Source organism: Glycine max, chromosome 5, assembly GCF_000004515.6.
Source record: "Glycine max cultivar Williams 82 chromosome 5, Glycine_max_v4.0, whole genome shotgun sequence".
In the NCBI taxonomy this organism is placed as follows: Eukaryota; Viridiplantae; Streptophyta; class Magnoliopsida; order Fabales; family Fabaceae; genus Glycine; species Glycine max.
Genome location: NC_038241.2, coordinates 9,372,273 through 9,394,686, shown reverse-complemented (window position 1 = coordinate 9,394,686; position 22,414 = coordinate 9,372,273). Strand labels below are relative to the sequence as shown.

Genomic DNA, 22,414 nt, shown 5'->3' with positions numbered 1-22,414 from the left:
TAGACTAGTTTTTGTATTAGGGGTAGTTTAGTAATTTCACATGCATTAAGTGAATATTTGATGTGTGTGTTGGGAAATAAATTTAATTGAATTGAGATAATCCCAATCCAATTTAATTTTAGAGGAGGAGGTGAGCATTTGCTTGCTACACCCCATTGCCACATCATATAGTCACATTTTGTGCATGTCCTTCATACCTTACATGCCTCATGACACCTAAGCACACTTAGTGGAGAATCTTGGACTTGATCTTCGATTAGTGGGCTGAACCATAGCTAAAATTCGCTAATCATAATTAGTGAAAATTTGGCTCCACAAATTCAATTTCAAATTCAGGTGAAATTTGAATAAAAAAATCAAATTTCCCTCCAGTTTTATGTGACACTTAGGCTATAAATTGTGGCCATGTGTGTGCATTCTTTTCAAATTTGATCATTTGAGAATTACACTTCAAATTTCAGACCTCATTTGAGGCACAAAATTCCGTACTCCTTCTCTCCCTCTTCCTCCACTAATCTTCTCCTACCTTCAAGCTCTTATTCATGGCTTCCTATGGTGGTGAACTTCTTCTTAACTCATCTTCTTCTTGAAGTAACGTCTCCAATCATCTTTCTTCCTTCTACATTCCTCTTCCATTGATCTTTAAGAAGCAAAGGACTCCATTGATGAAGAAGATCCAAGGCCTACAAGCTCCACATGGAGCTACATCATGTGGTATCAAGAGCATCTTCGTCTAGGTGATGTTATTTTGCTTCCTCTATCTTTTTGTTCGGTCAATTCACTTTAATTCCTTGTTCTTCATCTTATTCTCCATGTATATCCTCCATTATCTTGTGGTTTGGTGCTGTTTAGAGTAGATTCAAAAAAATAAATCGATTAAATCTTAGATCCACACTTGTTCTTGCATTTCTATGGTTCAAATTTTATAGATCTACTCTTGAATCATGTTTTTGTGTTGATTTTAGGTTCTATCATTTTCAGTCATAATATTCTTGAATTGAAACTTTAGATCTAAATTTTCTTCCAAAATATTGATTAGAAAAAAAAAACACAAAAATCTAAGTGTAAATCACTTAATCCATGTTGTCTTAGAGTCATGTTTAGTCATAATAATTGTCACATTATGTTCTAAGTTTGTGTTGAATTTTGATTTTGTTGATTGAATTCTAGATACATTTGTTTATGTATTCTTGTCATTCTTAGCCTATCTTTTGAATTTTAAGTCTAATTCATGCATGTTATTTAGTTCATAACATGTTCTAAATCAAATCCTAGAAGTAGTCTTGTTGTTGAACTTTGTTTTGTTTTCTAAGTTTCCTATATGATGCCAATGAAGAAATTGAGTTGTGGTGTTGAGTTGGGGCAAGATTTGTGAATCAAAATAAGTCTTAAGCTCTCTTGAATTTTGTTATTCAAGATAATTAAGCATAAGCAAACACAAATTTTAATTATCCAAGCCTTAAGCAACATAAACACTACTCTTGATTTCTAGGTTGAAATCGCTGGTGCTGGCAACTTGAACATATGAACTTATAAAAATTACTAAGAATTGGTCACTGCGAATTTTGAGCTACAATGTTTAGTGAATTTTATAGACATCTGGAACAAAATTCTTTTTACCCCCATATGGTATAGCTTCATCTTTCTATATGCAACAAATGACGATAAAATGCATATTGCCTCAAGACGAGCAACAAGTGTATAAGTTTCAGTATAGTTAATACATTCCTATTGTGAGTAACCTTTAGCAAGTAACTTGTCCTTGTTTCTCACAACCTTATCATCCACGTCTAGCTTGTTTTTGAACACTCACTTGGCTCCAACAAATTCCTTGTCTTTGGGTAGTTCTACTAGTTTCCAAACATCATTTTTCTAGAACTGGTCATGCTCTTCTTGCATGGTTTTCCAATCATTGATTATAATTTTTCTTATTGCCATATCTCTGTGTTTGGGCTCAATTTGTAAGATAAATGTTGTGTGTCCTTGAAGTCTAAGTGAAGCTCTAGTTTGGATACTCTTTGTTGGATCACCAATGATTTGGCTCACAAAATAGTTGGAAATTTTTATTGTCAAATTCTTCAATATGATCACTTTCGACTGAAGTAATGCATTTTTTTCCATTTTGGACTCTTTTATAGAATTTAAAGAAGACTCTAAAAGAATCATCTTTGTGGGCTAGGAACATAACCCATATCAATCTAGAATAGTTGTCCACTATGACAAGTTTATACCTTTTTCCTCTAATAAAGGCATATCTAGTTGGGACAAATAGATCAAGATGTAACAATTGTAAAAGTCTTGAGGTGGAAACAATTTTTTTTTGCTCAAAAAAATAATTTTTAACTTGTTTCCCTTTTGGACAAGCTTCACAAAGTAAATTATCTTTATGCATTCTTGGTAGTCCTCATACGAGATTATGCTTTTGTAGCTTTGAGATTAACCTCAAGCTTGCAGGGCCAAGTTTCTTATGCCATACCTAGTGATCTCCTTTGACAAAAAGTAGGCATGACACATTTTGATCTGATAGCTCATCTAGTCTAATCTTATAGAGATTACTTTTCCTCTTAGTAGAAAAGAGAAAAAAGTATGGACTTGTCACTATTCTGTACGATGCACTCATCCTTGTTAAAGGAAACATTATATCCATTGTCACATAATTGACTTATAACTAGTAGATTGTGTTTTAACCTTTCAACAAATAAAACATTATTAATAGGATGATATGGCGGTATACCTATCTTACCCACTCTTGTTATTAGCTCTTTTTTATTCCCTCCAAAAGTTATGGTTCCACTAGGGATCGAGTCAGGCATTGGAACATACACCTTTCTCCTGTCATGCGCCATGAGCAACCACTATCTAGGTACCATGATAGGTGTTTCCTTCCTGTTGTCAAGGACATCTGCAACATGAATTATCTTTTCCTTAGGTACCCAAATCTTTTGTGATCCTTTTTTGTTAGTTTTAAATGCATTAGATGACCATTTCTAGGTCGATCCCTGCACTTAGACGTCATATGTCCAACTTTACCACAAAAGTAACATACAACAATATTTTCATCACGAACATAAATTTCTCCCTCATACCCATTGCCAAATTTTCGTGTGGAACATTTACAATATCTTAATAGTTTGTTAAGACTTTCTATTCCACTAACAAACTTAGCCAATGTGAATTTTAAGGTGTCAATCTCCTCATGAAGTTTTACAACATCTTGAGGTTGGTCATTTAAATCCCCATTCTTCAAAAGTTTTCAAAGACCTTTTGTGAGAGTTTCTCATTCCACCCAAAGATCATGTTTACTATTTTCAAGGTCCTTATAATCTTTGTGTGTTTGTGCACACTCTCTCCATAGATTGTATCTTTCCCCTTTAACACAGATTGTATCTAATATATATTCTTTTTAAATAAGTTTTTTTTATTATTTAAAATTAATTAAGAAAACACAAAATGTTATGTATCTCATACAGTATTTTAATTATTAGTCACATGAACATGTAATTGAACATTTTCAATTAAATGTAATATGAGTCTCATATTAAATGTAAATGTAATTTTTAATAAAATTGTATTAAATGTAATGAGTTTCATATTTTAATTATTTGGTCCATTGTCTTTTTTTTAATGAAATTTGGTCCATGGTCTAGAACAATCTTTTCCTGACAGGTAATAATTTAGGACTAGTTAATAATTTCCCGTTTTTAAGACGGCATTGTTAGCAATTTTTAAATTGTAAACACACTCTCAATATCAAAATAAAAATATACTAAGCAACAAAAAACAAACTTTTAGGTCGAACGATAAACAGTGCGAAAAAGTACAACAATAAAATAACATTGTCCGCGGAACACGAGAGTGCAACTGCAAAGAAAGACACCAATAGAATAGCATTGTTGGCGGAACACGAGAGTGCAAGTTACTAGTAGTATAAGTTAACAAGAAATACCTTCACCAAAGCACTTGCTTCTTTCACATGGAGCAGAGAAAAAGCATATGGTCTCCCGTCACAGATCCAAGAAGTGGTTTCAACCGGGAATCCAGAACTTTCCACAGCCTCAAGCCCCCTCTCCGTCTCCCTCCCCCCAACGCCGCCGTCTCCGCAGCCGCCTTCGCCCTCTTCCTCCGCCGCAACTCGCAGTTCCCGGACTCCTCCACCGCCTTTATCGACTCTGCCACCGGCCACCGCCTCTCCTACGGCGAGCTCCTCCACCGCGCCAAAACCCTAGCCTCGAATCTCGCCACAATCCTCAAACTCACCAAAGGCGACACAGCGCTCGTTCTCTCACCAAATATTCTCCAAGTTCCGATCCTCTGCTTCGCGCTTCTTTCTCTCGGCGTGGTCGTCTCCCCCGCGAACCCTCTCTCCACGCGCTCCGAGCTCACGCGCTTCTTCAACATCAGCAACCCCTCAATTGTCTTCACAGTAACCTCCGTCGTTGAAAAAACACGCGAGTTTCAAGTGAAAACCGTGCTCCTGGACTCTCCCGAGTTCGACACGCTCACGAAGTCTCAGATTCACACAAAATACATCCAAGAGTAAAACAACTTAAACTCAAACTTCAATATTAAGCCTCACATATTGCTCATTTGTTTAAAGTAAAAAAATCTCACTCTCACATTTTACTTTAGGTGTGATTCTCATCAGAGGGGACTCGTGTCAAACATGCAAGTGACTCAGTCCGACGTGGCAGCGATTCTATACTCCTCGGGAACCACGGGAACGATAAAGGGTGTGATGCTCACGCACCGTAACTTAACCGCGATCGCCGCGGGATACGATACCGTTCGGGAGAAGCGGAAGGAGCCAGCGGTGGTGCTCTATACGGTGCCGTTTTTCCACGTGTACGGGTTCACGTTCAGCTTGGGGGCGATGGTGCTGTCGGAGACGGTGGTGATCATGGAGAGGTTCAGCATGAAGGCGATGCTGAGCGCCGTGGAGAGGTTCCGGGTGACGCACGCTACGATGGTGCCGGCGCTGGTGGTGGCTATGACGAAAGACTGCGTCATCGCCGGCTACGATTTGACGTCGCTGGAAGGGATCGTTTGCGGCGGATCTCCGCTGAGGAAAGAAACCGATGAGGCATTCAAAGCTAAGTTCCCCAACGTCCTCGTCATGCAGGTTGGTTTGCCTTCCTAAACTATAATAACAATTTTTGAAAGAAATTATTTATTTTTGTAAAAGGAATTGAGGATAACTAAAGCATTTTTAAGAAAAAAATTATTAAAAAAATTATACAGTCAATTAAAAAAAATAATACTTGTTCTGTTTCAGGATATATGATGTTTTATAAAAAAAATTATTTCAAAATATACGTTGTACACTATATTAAATAGTTTTTCCTAATGATACCCTTAATAAATACATAATACAAGTAATGAATAATTAATTAGAGAAATAAAAAATATATTAAGAAGTTATCTAATATTTTCTTTAAAATTCAATAAATTATATTCCTTAATACTTATTAAAAAATGTTAAATATCATATATTCTGAAATATAAGAAGTATTAATATGATTTTTAAGTATTTAATATAAAAAATAACAAATTTATTTCATATATAATCATTATTGGATGAATGGTACTGTAAAAGCTCTGAAAAATATTTCATGGTCTTACTCGACCAAGTCTATCTTTGGTGCAAGATATTAATAGTCTATAAATAAATAAAAACTTTTACACGTAAGTAAATAAAAAAATAGAAGACTTTTAATATAATTATCATAAAATTTCATAAAATATTATTTTCATCATCAATTTTTTTTAATCTTACGTTAATTCTCATTGTTTGAAAAGTATTATATCATGTTTACTTATAAGAAATGTTACTATAAATATTACAAAAATAAGAAGATTTTGTGTAATTTCATAAAAGATCAAGAATGATGAGTGTAATTTACTAAACAAAGTTTTATAAGTTGAAAATATATTTAAAAAAATTACATTTTCAATATATAATATTTATTTTTTATTTATTTTATGCTCACTAATTTTATTTCATCATTGTTTTTAATATGAATAATCGACATTGATTTTAGATGCTTGAGGTGTACACGGTGTAAATAAAAGGAGAGAAATAAAAAGTAACTATTGATAAAATAATATAATAGGAGAAAAATAGTATTTTTATCTTCTATTTTTAATTTAGATTTTGAAGTGGTCTTTTAACTTCTTTTATATTTAATTAGATCCTTTGACTTTTAAATCTTACCATATCCACATGCATCATCAATGACTATTTCAAACTCTTTTTTTATAGAGTCAAAACATTAAATTGTTTCTTTTAAATTATATCAAAATTATTCTCCAAGTAGAGATTAATTCCTTCGAGCTATGACTACATCATTTAAGATGATTTTTTTTAATAAAAAAGAGGTGCTCAAGTTCATCATTTATGTTGTATTTGATTGAGAGAATAAAAATAATTAAATAAAATAATTAAAAAAATAATATTTAAATTAAAATGAAATATAAAAAATATAAAAGCCATAAGGCTCGTATAATTTCTTCTGCATTTCTCTTTTTCCCCATCAACTAAACCCAACATTAGTAAACTGATGAGACCTCCTTAATCCAGGGTTTACCTTTTAACATAAAAAGCCGAGGTGGGACCTGCCTAATCTTACATCCAAAAATGTTGTCTACTCTTTCAATCTTTTTTGTAAAGATAATCTCCTTTAAGGAAGCACGTGACAGGATCTGGAGCTTTGAAAATGTTAACCTTAAACTTTAAAACCTCACTTATGCCTGTTTGGTAGCGACAGAGACAAGGAAAAATAGGATGAATAGAAATAAAATGGATAAATAAAAATTTAGAGAAAAACAAAGTAAACATGAAAGATATTTGAATTAAAAAATAGAGAAAATGAAAGGAAAGAAATAAAAAGATGAATAAAAATAGATAAAAAAAATAATAAAGTGAATATCACAAATTTTAAATTTATTTCCACTCTAATTATTTTTCATCAAACAATCAAATTATTTTTATCTCTGATCATTCTCCCAATTTTTTTTCCACCAAATATATATTACCGTCAGTTTGACAGCGCTAAAACTCACCAGAAAATAAATGAGAAGAGAAGGTACACTTTTTAATATATCTTCTCCCATTTGGTTTACAATTAACAAAGCATACCCTAATTAATTTAGTTAATTTTTGTTCAAATATTTTTTTGTCATTTTATAAGTAAAACTATTTTTATTATTATTTTCATTTTCTATCACGTCAAATGATTATAAAACAATTATTTTACTTTCTATTCCTATTATCTTTTTCCCACTTTTTTCATCTATCTTTTTTTCTTTATAAATCAAACAAAGTATTATATTCCTTGATAAAAGAAATACTTTAACATTAAAATAGCATTGACTCAATGAAGGAAAAAAATTATTTATTTTTTATTGTTCTAAACTCAAAGATTTCCAAAAATCCAATTTTGAAAATTAGATTGATTTCTTAGTTTTGATTTGTGAAACAATATCGTTAGATATGTTTCTTAAATGTTTCTGCTCTAGTGACTCAACTTAATCGAAACAAACACGAGCTTTTACTTGTTAAACCAAAATGTTGCTAACTTTTATCCCTTAAATATGTGGTTAGAGGTTCGATCCCTTCTTTATAGCTACAAAAAAAAAACATCTATTGAAAGAAATGAATCTCTTAAATGAATCTTTATATCTTGACGGATTAATCTTTAAGTCTTACAAAAGAATATTATGGTTCACCCCAAAAAAAATGTTAATAATTTGTGTGTGTTTTTGTTCTTTACCAAAAATATATATAATTATATAAGAATATATACGAGTTTTGGCATACAAAATATAAGATTTTGGGTGTTGGATAACACGAAAAATTAACTAACTTGTTTCAAAAAGCATTTTTTTTTGTTATTTTTATTTTCTGTTTTCACTTTTAATTATAAAAAAATACTCTATTTTTATTTTATTTTATACTTTTGAAATTTTACATATGAATTAGTGAAAATATATAATGAAAACAAAATATAATAGAAAAAACAGTTTTATTATTTCTTTGAATGTTTTTAAAATCATGAAACAAAATATAAACAAGTAACATTTTTGTAAATAAAAATAAAAATATAAAATATTTTTATATTCAAATGACAGTTTTCAAAGCTTGAAATTCTCTTTGATGGCAGATTTTGACAAAATTCTAATAAAGTTATACTAGAAGTTGACAAAAGGACAAACTTGATACAAAATAAAAAGGAATAAATGTTTATTGTTCCTACAAAATTTCAAATTCAAAATTTTAGTTTTCATATTTTATTTTTCAAATTTTTAGTCTCCCATTTATTTGTGTTTAGCATTTTGAGTCCTTCAAATAAGTTGAAGTCATTAATTAAGTGTCATGGCGGAGTTTGACTAAATATCTTGAGGGGCCAAAATAATTAAGCGATATACTTAAACTTTAAAGTCACATATAACATTTGTCATTCATGTATACTGGCGTAATATTTCGTGCCCTGCATGGGTGGATGTTAGGTTTATAATTTTCTTATATTATTATATTTTTTATAATATATTTATTAATTACTTTCAAATTTTATATATATGTATATATGTAAAAAATATATAAGATAATTATGAATATATATATATATATATATATATATATATATAATTTTATATTATAAGTGTCTTGTTGATTTTTTTTCTAAAATAATGCATTTGAGATTATGCATAGGGTTGACAATGGGTGGGGTGATCCTTTATCGTCTTAGTAGGATAAATACTCGCTATGTGCTTGCTCGTTATTCGCACAATACCCGTTAAGAAGCAGATATCTGTGAATTTTGTTAATACATGGAAATATCCACGGGTATACATAGATATTTTTTTCAAAAATAAAAAATATTTTTAAAATATTTTTTAAGAAACATTTCTATTGTAATTTTTGTTTATTTTAATATTTTCTTGAAAAATAATTTTACTTTTTATAACTAAAGTTATTCAAATATTCTACCATCTACACAATTAAAAATACTCATGAATAATTGTAAATAAATAAATTTTGTGAACTCCAAATAAAATTATCTAAAAATTATTCTCTAAAATATAAACTCAAATAAAAATACACTAAAATATAAGTTTAATTAAAATTATACTCCAAAATATAAGTAAAAATAAAAAATATTTATAAAGAATATTTACGTATTTAAGGTAAAAAAATATTTAAGTATTTTAATATCAACTGAAAATATGTATCTGTAAGTACGTGTACCATCATATTTTCTTTCATGTTCATTAACAAACTGATAGTGAATATATATGTACGATTATACTCGTTATCCATGAATACTCACTAAAAAAATGCTTATTTAGTATTTATTATCCGCAAATATCTGTTGGTATGAATTTTTTATGTCATCTGTAGTTGTGCACATTATTTTTAACCAAATATAAAACAATTTACTGTACATTTATTTTCATAATATTTTTAATTAAATGATAAAATATATTTTCTAAATTTTTAATTAAATGGTTGAGCATAAATAAAAATATTGACAAATATTATAACTTATATTACTAGATTGGCATTTTAATTTATTATAATAAGAACTTTTAAAAATTATGATAATTAAAAATTTAAGATACATATTTAATTAAAATCATTATTAATTATATATTTCTATCAAATTTTCTATGGATAATTTTTATGTAACATCATATCATATGACTATTGTGTGTGCAAATGTCACGTGATAGTCCCACAAATGTGTCATAGTCCCCCAAATGTGTCATATGTCAAGTACTATTTGTATGACTTTAAGAATATTTTTTATCATTATAAAAAGTTTCATATTTTTATTTTAATCTCTAACCACTTTCTAATTTTAGTCTCTTCATAATACTTTCTATTTTTTCCCTTAATTTTCCATTATCTTATTTTAGTTTTTTTAATCTCTAATCACTTAATTTACTTATACATTCACCTTATTAACATCATAAAATATCGTTCAAACACATCTATGGCACATTTGTTTTTACATGTTTGGATATACCCTTTTGCACTCAACATTCAAAAACCTCAAGGATAGAATAGTAAAACATTTAGTCTCCAAGCTTAGCTTGAGAATTTTTACTATTGCATCCTATCAATAACAAAATGACAAAACAAATCAAAGGATGCCACATATATATATATATATATATATATATATATATATATATATATATATATATATATATATATATATATATTTCGATTGCTTTGAGATACCTCACCCCAAAATCTCTACCAAAAAGGGAAAATTTTTCCTAACTTTGCCTTGTAATTGACATAGTGCAATAGTGAATGAATATCAAAGGTTTGGAATACATCAATACCAAAGAAATCTTAAATCTTTCCCTTGATATATATTAATAGAATTTGTAAAGATTGTTTAATTAGAGTTAAGTGTTAAAACTTCATTAGTTACTAAAAGGTGTAAGAGAACATGCATTAGAAGTTTCGACTCTCAATTTGGATTTATATTCATTTGTTGTTAAACAGGTCAAGTGGTTTTAATTCCACCGTTGTCACTAACCCCTAATAATAATTTAAACTATACTATGCAATAATGTTCATGAGATGAAAGTGGAAGTGGGTGAAGATCTTAGAGATTCCAAAAATCAATTACTAAAATAACATAAACAAATAATTAAAGACTAAAAAAATTAAATTTTATAACGATTTAACTCACAAAATGATAATTTTTAAGGGATAAAAGTCAAATTACGAAAGTTTTAGAGATAAAAGATATTCTTTGAATAACATAAATAACATTTGTCACGTGTTAGACACAATTGTCTCCAACATGGCATCAATCCCATATAATTGCCACATGGCATCTACATCACTACTTGTCATGGGACTGACACCCTCGGGAAGTATGTCAACACTTTCAACTCTAATTTAACCCTATATATGCAGAAAAATGCTTACAAAAAACAAACAAAATTTATAGGAAGAACTAAAATGAAAAATCTAAACATCCCAAAAAAGATTAAACTGAAATTTAAATTAAAGTCAGGCTATAAAAAAAAAACTGTTTTTACGTATAATGAGATGAGATGAAAAACAAAAGTAAAGAATAATAAAAAAGAATTTAAATGAAAATATGAAATATAAAATTTAAGGTATGGAAAATCATATTAATATATTATATTATACTAACATATGACATAGTTATTATTACAAATAATATCAGTATTTAAATATCAATTTTCTTTCATAATTTTATATTACTTTTTACATAAAAAATAAAATATTTTTAATTAACCTTCTCTTTTTCAAAACAAATAAGTAGGGGCATTTGTAGGCCGATTCAGACCAATTTTGATCAAATTCAAGATTCAATCCAATCAAATTTGATCGGTTTGGTTCGATTCGATTTTCATAATTTTTTTTTTGAAACTCAACCCAATCCATTCATGAACGTTTGGTTTGGTTCGGATCAACGGATTACCCATTAAATTTGATTTTTTTTCTTAGGACTACTATTTTATATCATAATTCATCCAAATATTCAGTACAATTAGTAAAATTGATTCATTTAATATCATCAATATAATATTCTAAAATAGATTAATATAAATTAAAATAAAATATTCTTTAACGAGATTTATTATAATAATCTGAATCACAACTATTTCCTACAAACTAATTTCTTGTAATAAGTTTTACTGCATTATATTTATTGTAACTAGATTTGTTAAAACAAATAAACAAAATCCTATCCATTAATATTATAAATATGGTAGAAAAAATAAATATGAAAAAATGTGAAACAAACAATAATTTATATGAAAGTAATTTCTTAATAATTCACTTATCGTTCCAAAAATCAAACTCAACCTCTATATAAATAATTTTGATTGATTCAATTCGATTTTAATCTAAATACATTAGTGACCTAACCCAAACTATTAGATCAATTTAGGTTAATTCAAATTTTTTAGACAGTAAACACTCTTAGAAATAAGTATAAAAATTGTGGCTGCACTAATAGAGGACACAATACATCATACATAATCGACCAGCAAAGTGGTTCATAGTTTTTTTTGTTTTAGCAAAGTACTGTAGGTGGTTGATGCCGATCGAGAAAGTAAAAGGTCCGGCAAAAGTGAAATCAGATATAATATTTTTTTAATGAAAACAAAACAAGAAAATGACCAAACACGTGTCCTTTACGTGAGTGTACAACAAGTTGAAAAAGGGATTTTAAATAATAATAATAATAATATTAAATATTTGAAATTGAAATTCTACTAAAAGAAAATCTGAATATCACATATCACATCTTATACAGCATTAAATTCAACAAAGCATATTCATTGTCATCTTGAATAGTGGGGTTGCACATTAGAGGTCTGCTATGGTACCAAGGGCACAAGAGTCAGGCACAAGAGTCAGTGTTAGAGGGAGCTGGTTGCCCGGTAGTAAATGATCAAATTTAAATGATTACAAATATAAATGATTTGATGAAACCAAGTATTAAGTAATTTATAATAATTCATATACCTACTTAATTAATTGAGTTAGATTTCATTGACAAATGATTACACATATTCATAGATATAGGAGAAGAGATCAAATTAAATTATTGTAACTTTAATAATTATTATGTTATTTTCATAACATGATAAAAAATATGATTTTTATTAATTTAACCGTTAAATTATATATACATGTTATTAAGATAATTTATGTCGAATTTTATCTAAATTAAATAATAACAAAAATATAATTAATTAATTCATATTTTATTATATTTTAAAAAAATTATATTACATTAATTTTAATCTATATGTAAGATAATAAATGATTTTAGATTAGTATGTAATTTTATGTGTAATTTATATAAAAAGAATTTTTAATCCAATGATGAATTTTAAAAAAATTATTCAATTAAAATTTATAAAATAATATATTGTCAAAATTATACGGGTAGAATTTGATCCATTTGGATATAAATATAATATATAATTAATGTGATAAAAAATAAACTAAAAATTAGAGTAGAAATGAGTTGTAAGAGATTAAGATATATAAATATGATTATTCCAAAAAAAAAACCCCTCAAGATTCAGCAGTCATGATTCGATTTGTTTTAATTTTTACTTTATTTTATTTAATTTATTTCTTATGTTTGAGATTTGAGCAAGTCACTCGATCCTGTGATTGCAGTGAATCCATGACCCCACATATGATGAGCTTGAACCTGCCAAAATAAAATAATGTCTAAAATTCAATTTTCTTCTGAAGTCTACAGGACTACACAAGTAAACTTACAAATAGCAACCAGAAAAAAAATAATTTATATACAGTACATATCTTATAATTTGTAGTAATTAATCATGCACTCTGTCATATAAATGAAAGGAACTATCAAGTGGCCCACTGTAATAGCAAAACGGAATCCAAAATGGCCTAACAAAACACAGCAACATAATTAAAAATCGAAAAATGGAATTCCTTACATTCAAGGCAACAAATTTCAGGAGCAAACTAAACAGATCATTGAATAAATGAGCATGGATTCAAAACTTACTAAATAATTCAAGACAAATAGTTTCCTTGACATCAAAATATTTCCCCTTTTCATGTCTATCTAACATTCAATTAACTTTTAAACATCCCATGCCAATGATATCATATCTAATTAATATTCTTGTTTTGGCAATGCCCATATCTAATATTCTAATGTCTACCATATACTGTCCTCTTAACCTTTCCTTCCATTCTTATCACGTGCTGGCAGGAACATAGTATACTCTCCCTTATTTCTCTTTTTAATACATCCTTTAACTAGAGTTTTATAATTAGTTTAAAAGATCATGATTAGACATGACAATGGGTGGGGTGGGTACGGGTATTATCTCCTCAATTTTTTATTCCGACTCCCCAACATATCCTTATACCTGTATCCGATACCTGACAGGTTTAAGTTTATTATCTCATCCCCGTACCCATCGGGTACTCGTTGGGTATTGGGTATTCCCGACCCCGTCCCATACCCAATTCAAATTAGAAAAATATTTTTTGTAAAAAAAATATTAAAAATTTGATTTTAGAATAAATAAATTGATTGTTAAACATTTATTTTTAACCACTTATATATCAATAAATTTATTATAGCGCATGTGTCTACAAAAATCATTAAGAAAATAATATTAAATTATGTAAAAATTCTGAAATAAAATTAACTAGTAATAAAAATTCTATGCCTTTTGATTAAATTATGCAAAAATTCTAAAGATTTTAAGTGGCGGGATGGGTTCGGGTTCGGGGTTGGGATGGATCTAGTAATTACATACCCGTACCCGACTTTTGATTATCGAGGAAAACCTGAATCCATACCCGGTCAACTCAGGTATTACCTGTCAAAGTCGGGACGAATTCGAACGGGTACTTACAGGTACAAGTTTTCTTGTCATGTCTAATCATGATAATACAACTTAACAAGTAATCTAGACCTGTAGTGATACATGCAACATTAAATTACTGAAGAGAAAACTTTACCGTTAATAATAGTCTTAATCTACTAGAATAGTTACATCCAATGTGTGATCTAGAGCAAAAATAATAAGATCATAGTAGATGAACATGACACTGAGTTAACAAGAAATACTTTCATCAAACAAAGCATGTTCTTACACATGGATGAGAGAACAAGAATAAGCTCACCCCATATAGACCCAAAAAGCGGATTCAACCGCGCTTCTATGACCTTCCCCAGTCTCAAGCCACCACTCCTCCTTCCTCCTCCGAATGCCGCTGTCTCCGTCTCAACCTACGTCCTCCCCCTCCGATGCAACTCGCTGAGGCCAAACTTGGTCACCGCCATTATCGATGCCGCCACCGGCCACCTCCTCTCCTACGGGGAGTTCATCCATCGTGCTCAAATCCTAGCCACCAACCTCACCATCGTCCTCAAACTCTCCAAAGGCGACACCACACTGGTTCTCCACCCAAACCTAATCCAAGTTCCAATTCTCTACTTCGCACTTCTTTCCCTCGACGTGGTCCTCTCTCCAGTGAACCCTCTCTCCACGTGCTCTGAGCTCACGCGTCTCTTCAACATCAGCAATTCATCAATCATCTTCGCAGTATCTTTAGTCGCTGAAAAAACACATGAGTTTCATGTCTGAACAATCCTCCTTGACTCGCTCGAGTTTGACTTGCTCACTAAGAACATCTCTAGTGCAAGTTTCTTCCCAGTTGTGGGTTCCTTCATTGTTGAGAATCGTTTCTTATATAATAATTAAAAAAATGATTTTCTCACCCAGAACAGATATCTAAACCATTAAAAAATTATTGTCACATAGAACAGTTTAACACGAGGGAAAATAACTGTCACCTAGAACAGATATCTAAACCATTAAAAGATGATGTTGTCACAGAGAACAGTTTAACATGAGGGAAAATAACTGTTCAAGAAAAGAATAGTAAACAGAAACTCATTGAACAACCACAATAAATCCCAATAATCATCAAATTTGAAAAAAAATGTGATTCAAATCCAGATTCAAGCAAAATAATAAAGGGGGAAAAAGGAACAAAGGGGAAAATCAGATGCCAACAAAGGTGATGATAGACGTACGATGACGGAGGTGTTGACGTCAACGAAGGTGATGCCAGGCGCAACCATGGCCGAAGATGCGACCATGGTTGGAGGTGTTGACGCCAAGTGAAGGTGAGGCCATACGAAGGTGATGGCAGCGGGAAGGAAGAAGATAGAAAGGTGACCATGTCGGCAATGAAGGAAAGATTGCGAGTGACTCGGAGATCCTGTGCGAGTGACTTAGTCCGACGTGATAGTGATTCCCTACTCCTCTAGCACCGCAGGGAACATGAAGGGCGTGATGTTGACACATCGTAACCTAACAACATTAGCCACGAGATACGACGTCGTTAGGGTGAATAGAAAGCACCCCGCAATGTTCCTCATTACAACGCCGTTTTTGAATGTGTACAGGTTTGTGTTAGTTCTAAGGGTGGTGGTTATGTCGAACACGATGGTGCCCAAAGAGAGGTGTAGTTTGAGGGAGATGCTCACCTCCGTGGAGTGTAAATCTTAAAGAGTTTTCTAAATTAACAATTATAGAAAACCAATAGAATCTTGAAATATATGATTCTCACAAATATTAAGTAAACAATACATACCTTTAATCATAGTGAAATTTCTTTCCGATGCACTTTAATTCCTTGGAAGAAGAAAAAATATAAAATTTTACTTCCTTGACTATTATTTCTATCTTTGCATTCATGATGATTAGGGTTAGAGGTAACACTTTTCTATCATGAAAAAGATCTTGTCTCACGTTAGTGAATATTAATTCCTTTATAAACATTACTCATATCAAACAACAGTTAAATTTTTCATATTAAATCTAATTACAATTTAATCATTAATTATTATTTATTTATTTATTATTACTTACATAAGTCACATATTAATTCTAACATGGGAAGGTTTTGAGTGACGAATCTCGAGGTGGTGCCAGCCCATATGCTGGCTGTCATGAAAGACGGGGTCACCCATAGGTGCGATTTGAGGTCGTTGGTACAGGTTTGACCATGTAATCATAATCTCAATAACATAAATTTTAGAATTATTGATAAATATGAAGAGAAAAAAAAGTAGTGTTTTTTAGTACGAATTAATTATTCCGAAATCGAGCAAGTACAGTGAGGTACATGTAAAAGTTCTTTTCTCACACAAAGGTGTTCAATGTTCATGTGTGTAGTGTTGATGTTTTTCGCTTTTGGATAAGTCAACACCTGAATGACTACAATTTAATTTTTATCACTAAAATTGTTGACAAAAAAATAAGATGAGGAAATAAAAATATTAATTTTGCTTGTAATGAAATAAGATGAAAACAAAAACGTAGAGAATGATAGAAAAAAATGTAAATGAAAATATTAATTGTAAAATTGAAGGTATGAAAAATCATACTATAATGTTAGTTATACCAACCTACGATGTAATCATTATTACAAATAATAACAGTATTTAAATATCACTTTTCTTTCATTAGAGTTTATTTAAAAGAATTGCAAAAATTTTTTTAAATGAAAATACGCCTTTCTTGTGACTTTAAAAAAAAGGAAAGAAAAACATGTTAAAAATAAAGGTAACAATTGATAGAATTAATAATATTTTCCACAAATTATGTTTTTTCTTCTTTTTTTGTTCAAATGATGTGCGTCTACATGTATATAATATATTAATATCTCCTAAAAATGTATATCAAAATCACATTTATTCCTTACATAATATACTTTTGAAAAGAGACGAAAAATTTTATGTGTAACTAAATTTTAAAATGAAAATTAATCTCATTGTCAATCAAAAGGATGGGAGAATATTTTAATTTTTTACAGGAGAGCTAAAGTCCTAAAAAAAAGAGAAAATAATTGGAATATTCTTGTTACTGTTTTGTATTACACTTTTTATAACATCTTGTTTTTACAATAGATATTGTTTATATTTTTTCTTTTATCAAGAAATTATACAAATTTAATTTCTCGTTCGCAAAATAATGTAGGGATACGGTTTAACTGAGTCTGCAGTTACCCGAACCACTCCAGAGGAGGCAAATCAGGTGGGAGCAACAGGTAAACTGATACCAAATATAGAAGCCAAAATTGTGAACCCAGAAACAGGGGAAGCCATGTTTCCCGGTGAACAAGGAGAACTCTGGATCAGAGGACCTTATGTTATGAAAGGTAATTAATATTATTATTATTATTATTAGAAATTAATTAACATGAGAGTATAATGCAGGACTTTGTTGGGTTTTCATCTATTACATTATTTTTGTTATGTAAAATTGTATTAATACGTGATTATTGTTTGTTGTCACACGCACAATGCATGGATGATGATCAGGTTATTCTGGTGACCCAAAAGCAACTTCAGCAACTTTGGTGGATGGGTGGTTAAGGACTGGGGACCTCTGTTATTTTGATAGCAAAGGTTTCTTGTATGTTGTAGATAGGTTGAAAGAGTTGATTAAATACAAGGGCTACCAGGTAGTAACCTATTATTATTATTAAAAATTTGTAACATATTGATGCAATTCCTTATATGTGGTTTTAAGATCAGAATTAGGGTAAGGGTTAAGGAAAATGGCATAAATAAAACTTCAATTTTGATGGCAGAATCACGTAAGTTTTTTTTTTTTTTTTTCTGAAAACAAAATCACGTAAGTTAATTTACTTAAAGAAATGTTTCGATATTTTCTGTTACAAATATTAATTTCCTAATTGATAGTATTTTATTTGTCCCATTGAAAACCATATCACTGTACATTTCAGGTTGCTCCGGCAGAGCTAGAAGAGTTACTCCTATCTCATTCAGAGATAAATGATGCTGCAGTTATTCCGTAAGATTCTAATCACCTAACGAACCAAATCTCTTATTTTGTAATATTATCTTTTGCTAAAACGTACAAGCAATGTTTTCCATAGCAATCAATTAATAAATATACAAAATAAACACGAGTTTCATAAATCTAATTGCTCAACATTCAAAAAATATTTTTAAAATATTAAAACATATAAACATAAAAGGAAAATAACCCCTCCGTTCAAAATCAATAATAAATATTCAAAATAAACATACTTTTCATGAATATAATTTGCTCAATTTTTAAAAGACTTTACATAAATGTTTTTTTAAACAAACTTATTATCGGTATTGGACACTTAATTTACCCTAATCATAATCATATGTGTGAAGTGGGTGAGTTAAGTTATATTTGGTAAAACTAGTTAACATATTAGCAGAAAATTAAAAAATAAACTTATTAAATCATAATATTCGGTAAAATTATTTATTAAAGTAGTTAAAAAATATAAAATGATAAAAAATAATAAAATTATAATTTATTTAAAAAAAATAATTAAAAAGTTTGATAAATATATTAAGGATATATATATATATATATATATATATATATATATATATATATATATATATATATATATATATATATATATATAGAAATTAACATTTTAAATAACGATACTTCAAATAACATTTAAAAAAAATATTAAAAGTTATTAAAAAAATTTACTAAAACAAAATTTTTTTACTAAACAATGAATCAAGTTTTTTAGATAATAAGAAGTTAAAAACTTAAATGTCATAGTGAGTAAACATCACCATGGGTGCAAAGAAAAAAATAAAAATGTCAACTGGTCTTTAATTTTTATATATTTCGATGTCTCTATCCAGCAAACTGTCTTATTCAAATCTTGCGTACTAGAGGTTTTTAATCATTTTTGGTGGCCACATATATACGGACAAGAGTCGGTGCGAGAAAAGAAATCCATTATACTATTATTCAATTATGAATTATTATTTAATTCTCCACTACAAAGATACTATTTTAAAATCCTTATTAAAATATAAAGTTGGATCTCAAGATTCATGTGTCACTAATTTTTATATCGAATCTTTATTTTTAAGGTTGATTAATCATTTCTATACTTGTATTATCTTTTTGTCTGAGTCTTATATATTTAAAAATCTATTGGACAAATAACCTCAATAATTTAATAGAGGTGACTTAAATTTTAAAACTTTTCCATTAACAAATTTTAACTTCCTTTTAAATGATATATGATAGGCTTAAAATGCAGAAGAAGAAATAATCAATTTAATAATGTTTTTTTTAAATGCGCAAGATAGAGTAAACTACAATAAAATAACTAGATAAGGAAAGAGAGAATTACAAACTTGTTTTATCCTGATTCGGCCACTTCTTATGTCTACGTCCAGTCCTTAAGTAATCCACTTGAGATTTTTCACTATATTTGTAAACTCATTACAACTTCTGAACACACATTAGGATTCCTCTCCTTTATGTTCAAGATTCTCACAAGTCAAGAGACGAACAATCTCTTGATCACAACAATGTTTTTAGAATGTACAAAAAAATTTCTCTCTTTTAGAGATGATAATACAAATTGAAGATCTTAGAAGAATACTCAATTGATTTACAAGTGTTTGACCAATAGTTGTTTAGAGAACATTTGACAATTAAGTTCTATTTTTTAAAATCTCTCTCTTACTTTTCGAAGTTAGACATATATATATATAGGCCCATTGTACTTTTTCAAAATGGTTTGAAGAAATGTGTATTTTCAAAAAGCTTTTCTGAAATTTTCTCACTGATAATCAATTACAGAATTCTAGTAATCGATTACACAATTAAATTTCTAAAGAATCATGACTTGTCAAAGGTTTTTTTGAAATTTCTTCACTGGTAATTGATTACAGGATTTTGGTAATCGAATACACAGATCAAAATTCAAACAGCTTTGTGCCGTTAATAAAAAAATATCTTCATAAACTCTCTGATAATAGATTACACAGTCTGATAATTGATTACCAGATCAAAAATATCTTTTTGAACTGATTTAACCTTTGATAAAAGAGTGTTTGATACTAAAGATGTTGAGGTCAAACTAAAGCAATCAAATTGAGATTCTTTAAATAAACTTACTAAGTTCTTATCTTAGATTTACTTAATCTTGTTTGCTTGACCTTGAATTAATCTTGAAACAATCTGTGTTTGCTTAACCTTGAATATTTCTTGAAATGATCTTATTTAATTATACTTTATCATCATTAAAAACCTGTATTTATACATTTAAATTCACAAAATCTATCTTTTTATGTACAAAAAAAAATATCTCTTTTATAGAGTGTTTTTTAATAAGATGCTTTAATAATTTATAAGGTAACTAATTTATAGATTAATTTGATCAAATTTTTATATTTTGGTCCTTATGCTTCTATTTTGCAACGATTTTGCATCGTCATAAACCCATTAATAGGACTAAAATATTAAAAAAAATGGATTTTTAAGAATAAAGAACTAAAACAAAATTTTGGTACAAATATAAAAGACTAAATAATTAAGGATATGTTTAGATAAATTTCTTCGTAAAAAAAATAATTTTTTTCATATAAGTTATGTGTAAGCTAATTTGTAAAAATTGTTTTATAGTAACTCCTCCAAAAACTAATTTTTAACTCATGGAGAAAGTTTGTTTTTATGCTTGAGAAGTACTTATATGGAGGGTCTAGTTAATTATTATCATTTTTATACATGGAAAGGAAATCAAGAAAACTAGCAAAATAGATGGGGGTAGAATGCTTCCCAGTTTTTATATGATATCTAAGTAAAAATTAATAATAACCTCCACACATCATTAACAGATACCCTGATGAAGTAGCAGGCCAAGTGCCCATGGCGTTTGTGGTGAGACAACCTCAAAGTTCCCTTGGCGCAGCAGAAGTTATTGATTTTGTTGCCAAACAGGTGCTTTAATATTTGATAATATGTAGCGATATTAATAATATTTATTCATATTTTTTAATAACATTTTTATTAAGTATTAAGTTAAAAAATGTTGTTAAGAATCACATACTGTGTTGTAGTGAATTTCCCTTGTGCTTAATTTCTTTTGCACATTTAGATTTCAGTTTTACTCCACATGACGCATTGCCCCCTCTTGTTTGCATGTTGAATTGAGCTAGCTACTACATATCAATACTTTTATTTTGGCATGTGTTTTCTTGGCTGCAGGTTTCACCGTACAAGAAAATAAGGCGTGTAGCATTTGTTAATTCCATACCCAAGAATGCTGCGGGAAAGATACTGAGGAAGGACTTAAAACTGGCGCTCTCTAGGTTGTAATATGCTTCATTTTCGTTTTATAAGTGGTGTTTGATTTAGTCTTTTGCTCCAAATGAAAAAAAAAAAGAAGAAGCAATGCGTGTGTTCAGTTTAAGAATTTATATGTAATGAAAGACCTTCTTTTGTAAAATAGATCTTGAACTTTATCAAATGATGTAGTATAGTAACTTCTCATCACATCTATAATTTGTTTACTTAAGGTTTTAAAATGTGTGGACGTGAAGAGAAATTTAAATTTATGTCCACAGTCTTAATTTGACCTTTTTGAGAGAAGAATGATAAGGAATTATTCTCTGCTGATAGCTAGAATTTTGACACAGATACACATCCTGAATTATCTAATGGCATAAAAGTTTAGCCAGGTCATGAGTAAAGAGAAATGTAACTGTGTAACCCAACATAGACTATTCACATCAAAAACCTAGTAATAAATATCCATTATTTAGACAAATGCTATAATTAAATTAAGAATCTCCATAATTGATATAATTAGTAATGATCAAGGAGATTAATTTAATTTTTTTAGTGGAGAGATTAATTTAATTAGAACTATAAAATTATTGTATTTAAAATATTAAATTATTGACAAAGCACATATAATAAATTTAAGTAATATTTCAAAAGATAGTATCGGCTAAGGATACAAATTGTACACACATTTTATATAAAAAAAAATTAAAAAAGGAAA

General features: G+C 29.2%; 2 protein-coding genes across 2 annotated transcripts; both read left to right on the top strand.

The window, feature by feature from the left end:
• The first annotated feature begins 3,862 nt into the window (after window positions 1-3,862).
• LOC100784234 (4-coumarate--CoA ligase-like 9) lies at window positions 3,863-21,903 on the top strand. Its single transcript, XM_006579807.4, has 7 exons — window positions 3,863-4,536; window positions 4,630-5,119; window positions 17,560-17,740; window positions 17,904-18,046; window positions 18,332-18,399; window positions 21,246-21,348; window positions 21,616-21,903. Exons 1-7 carry the CDS (start codon window positions 3,974-3,976, stop codon window positions 21,724-21,726), a joined length of 1,659 nt encoding a protein of 552 aa, XP_006579870.1. The 5' UTR covers window positions 3,863-3,973; the 3' UTR covers window positions 21,727-21,903.
• Window positions 14,163-16,182, top strand: LOC102670415 (4-coumarate--CoA ligase-like 7). The gene has a single exon (XM_006579806.4). The coding sequence runs from the start codon at window positions 14,653-14,655 to the stop codon at window positions 15,154-15,156; it is 504 nt and encodes a 167-aa protein (XP_006579869.1). The 5' UTR covers window positions 14,163-14,652; the 3' UTR covers window positions 15,157-16,182.
• Window positions 21,904-22,414: the final 511 nt, after the last annotated feature.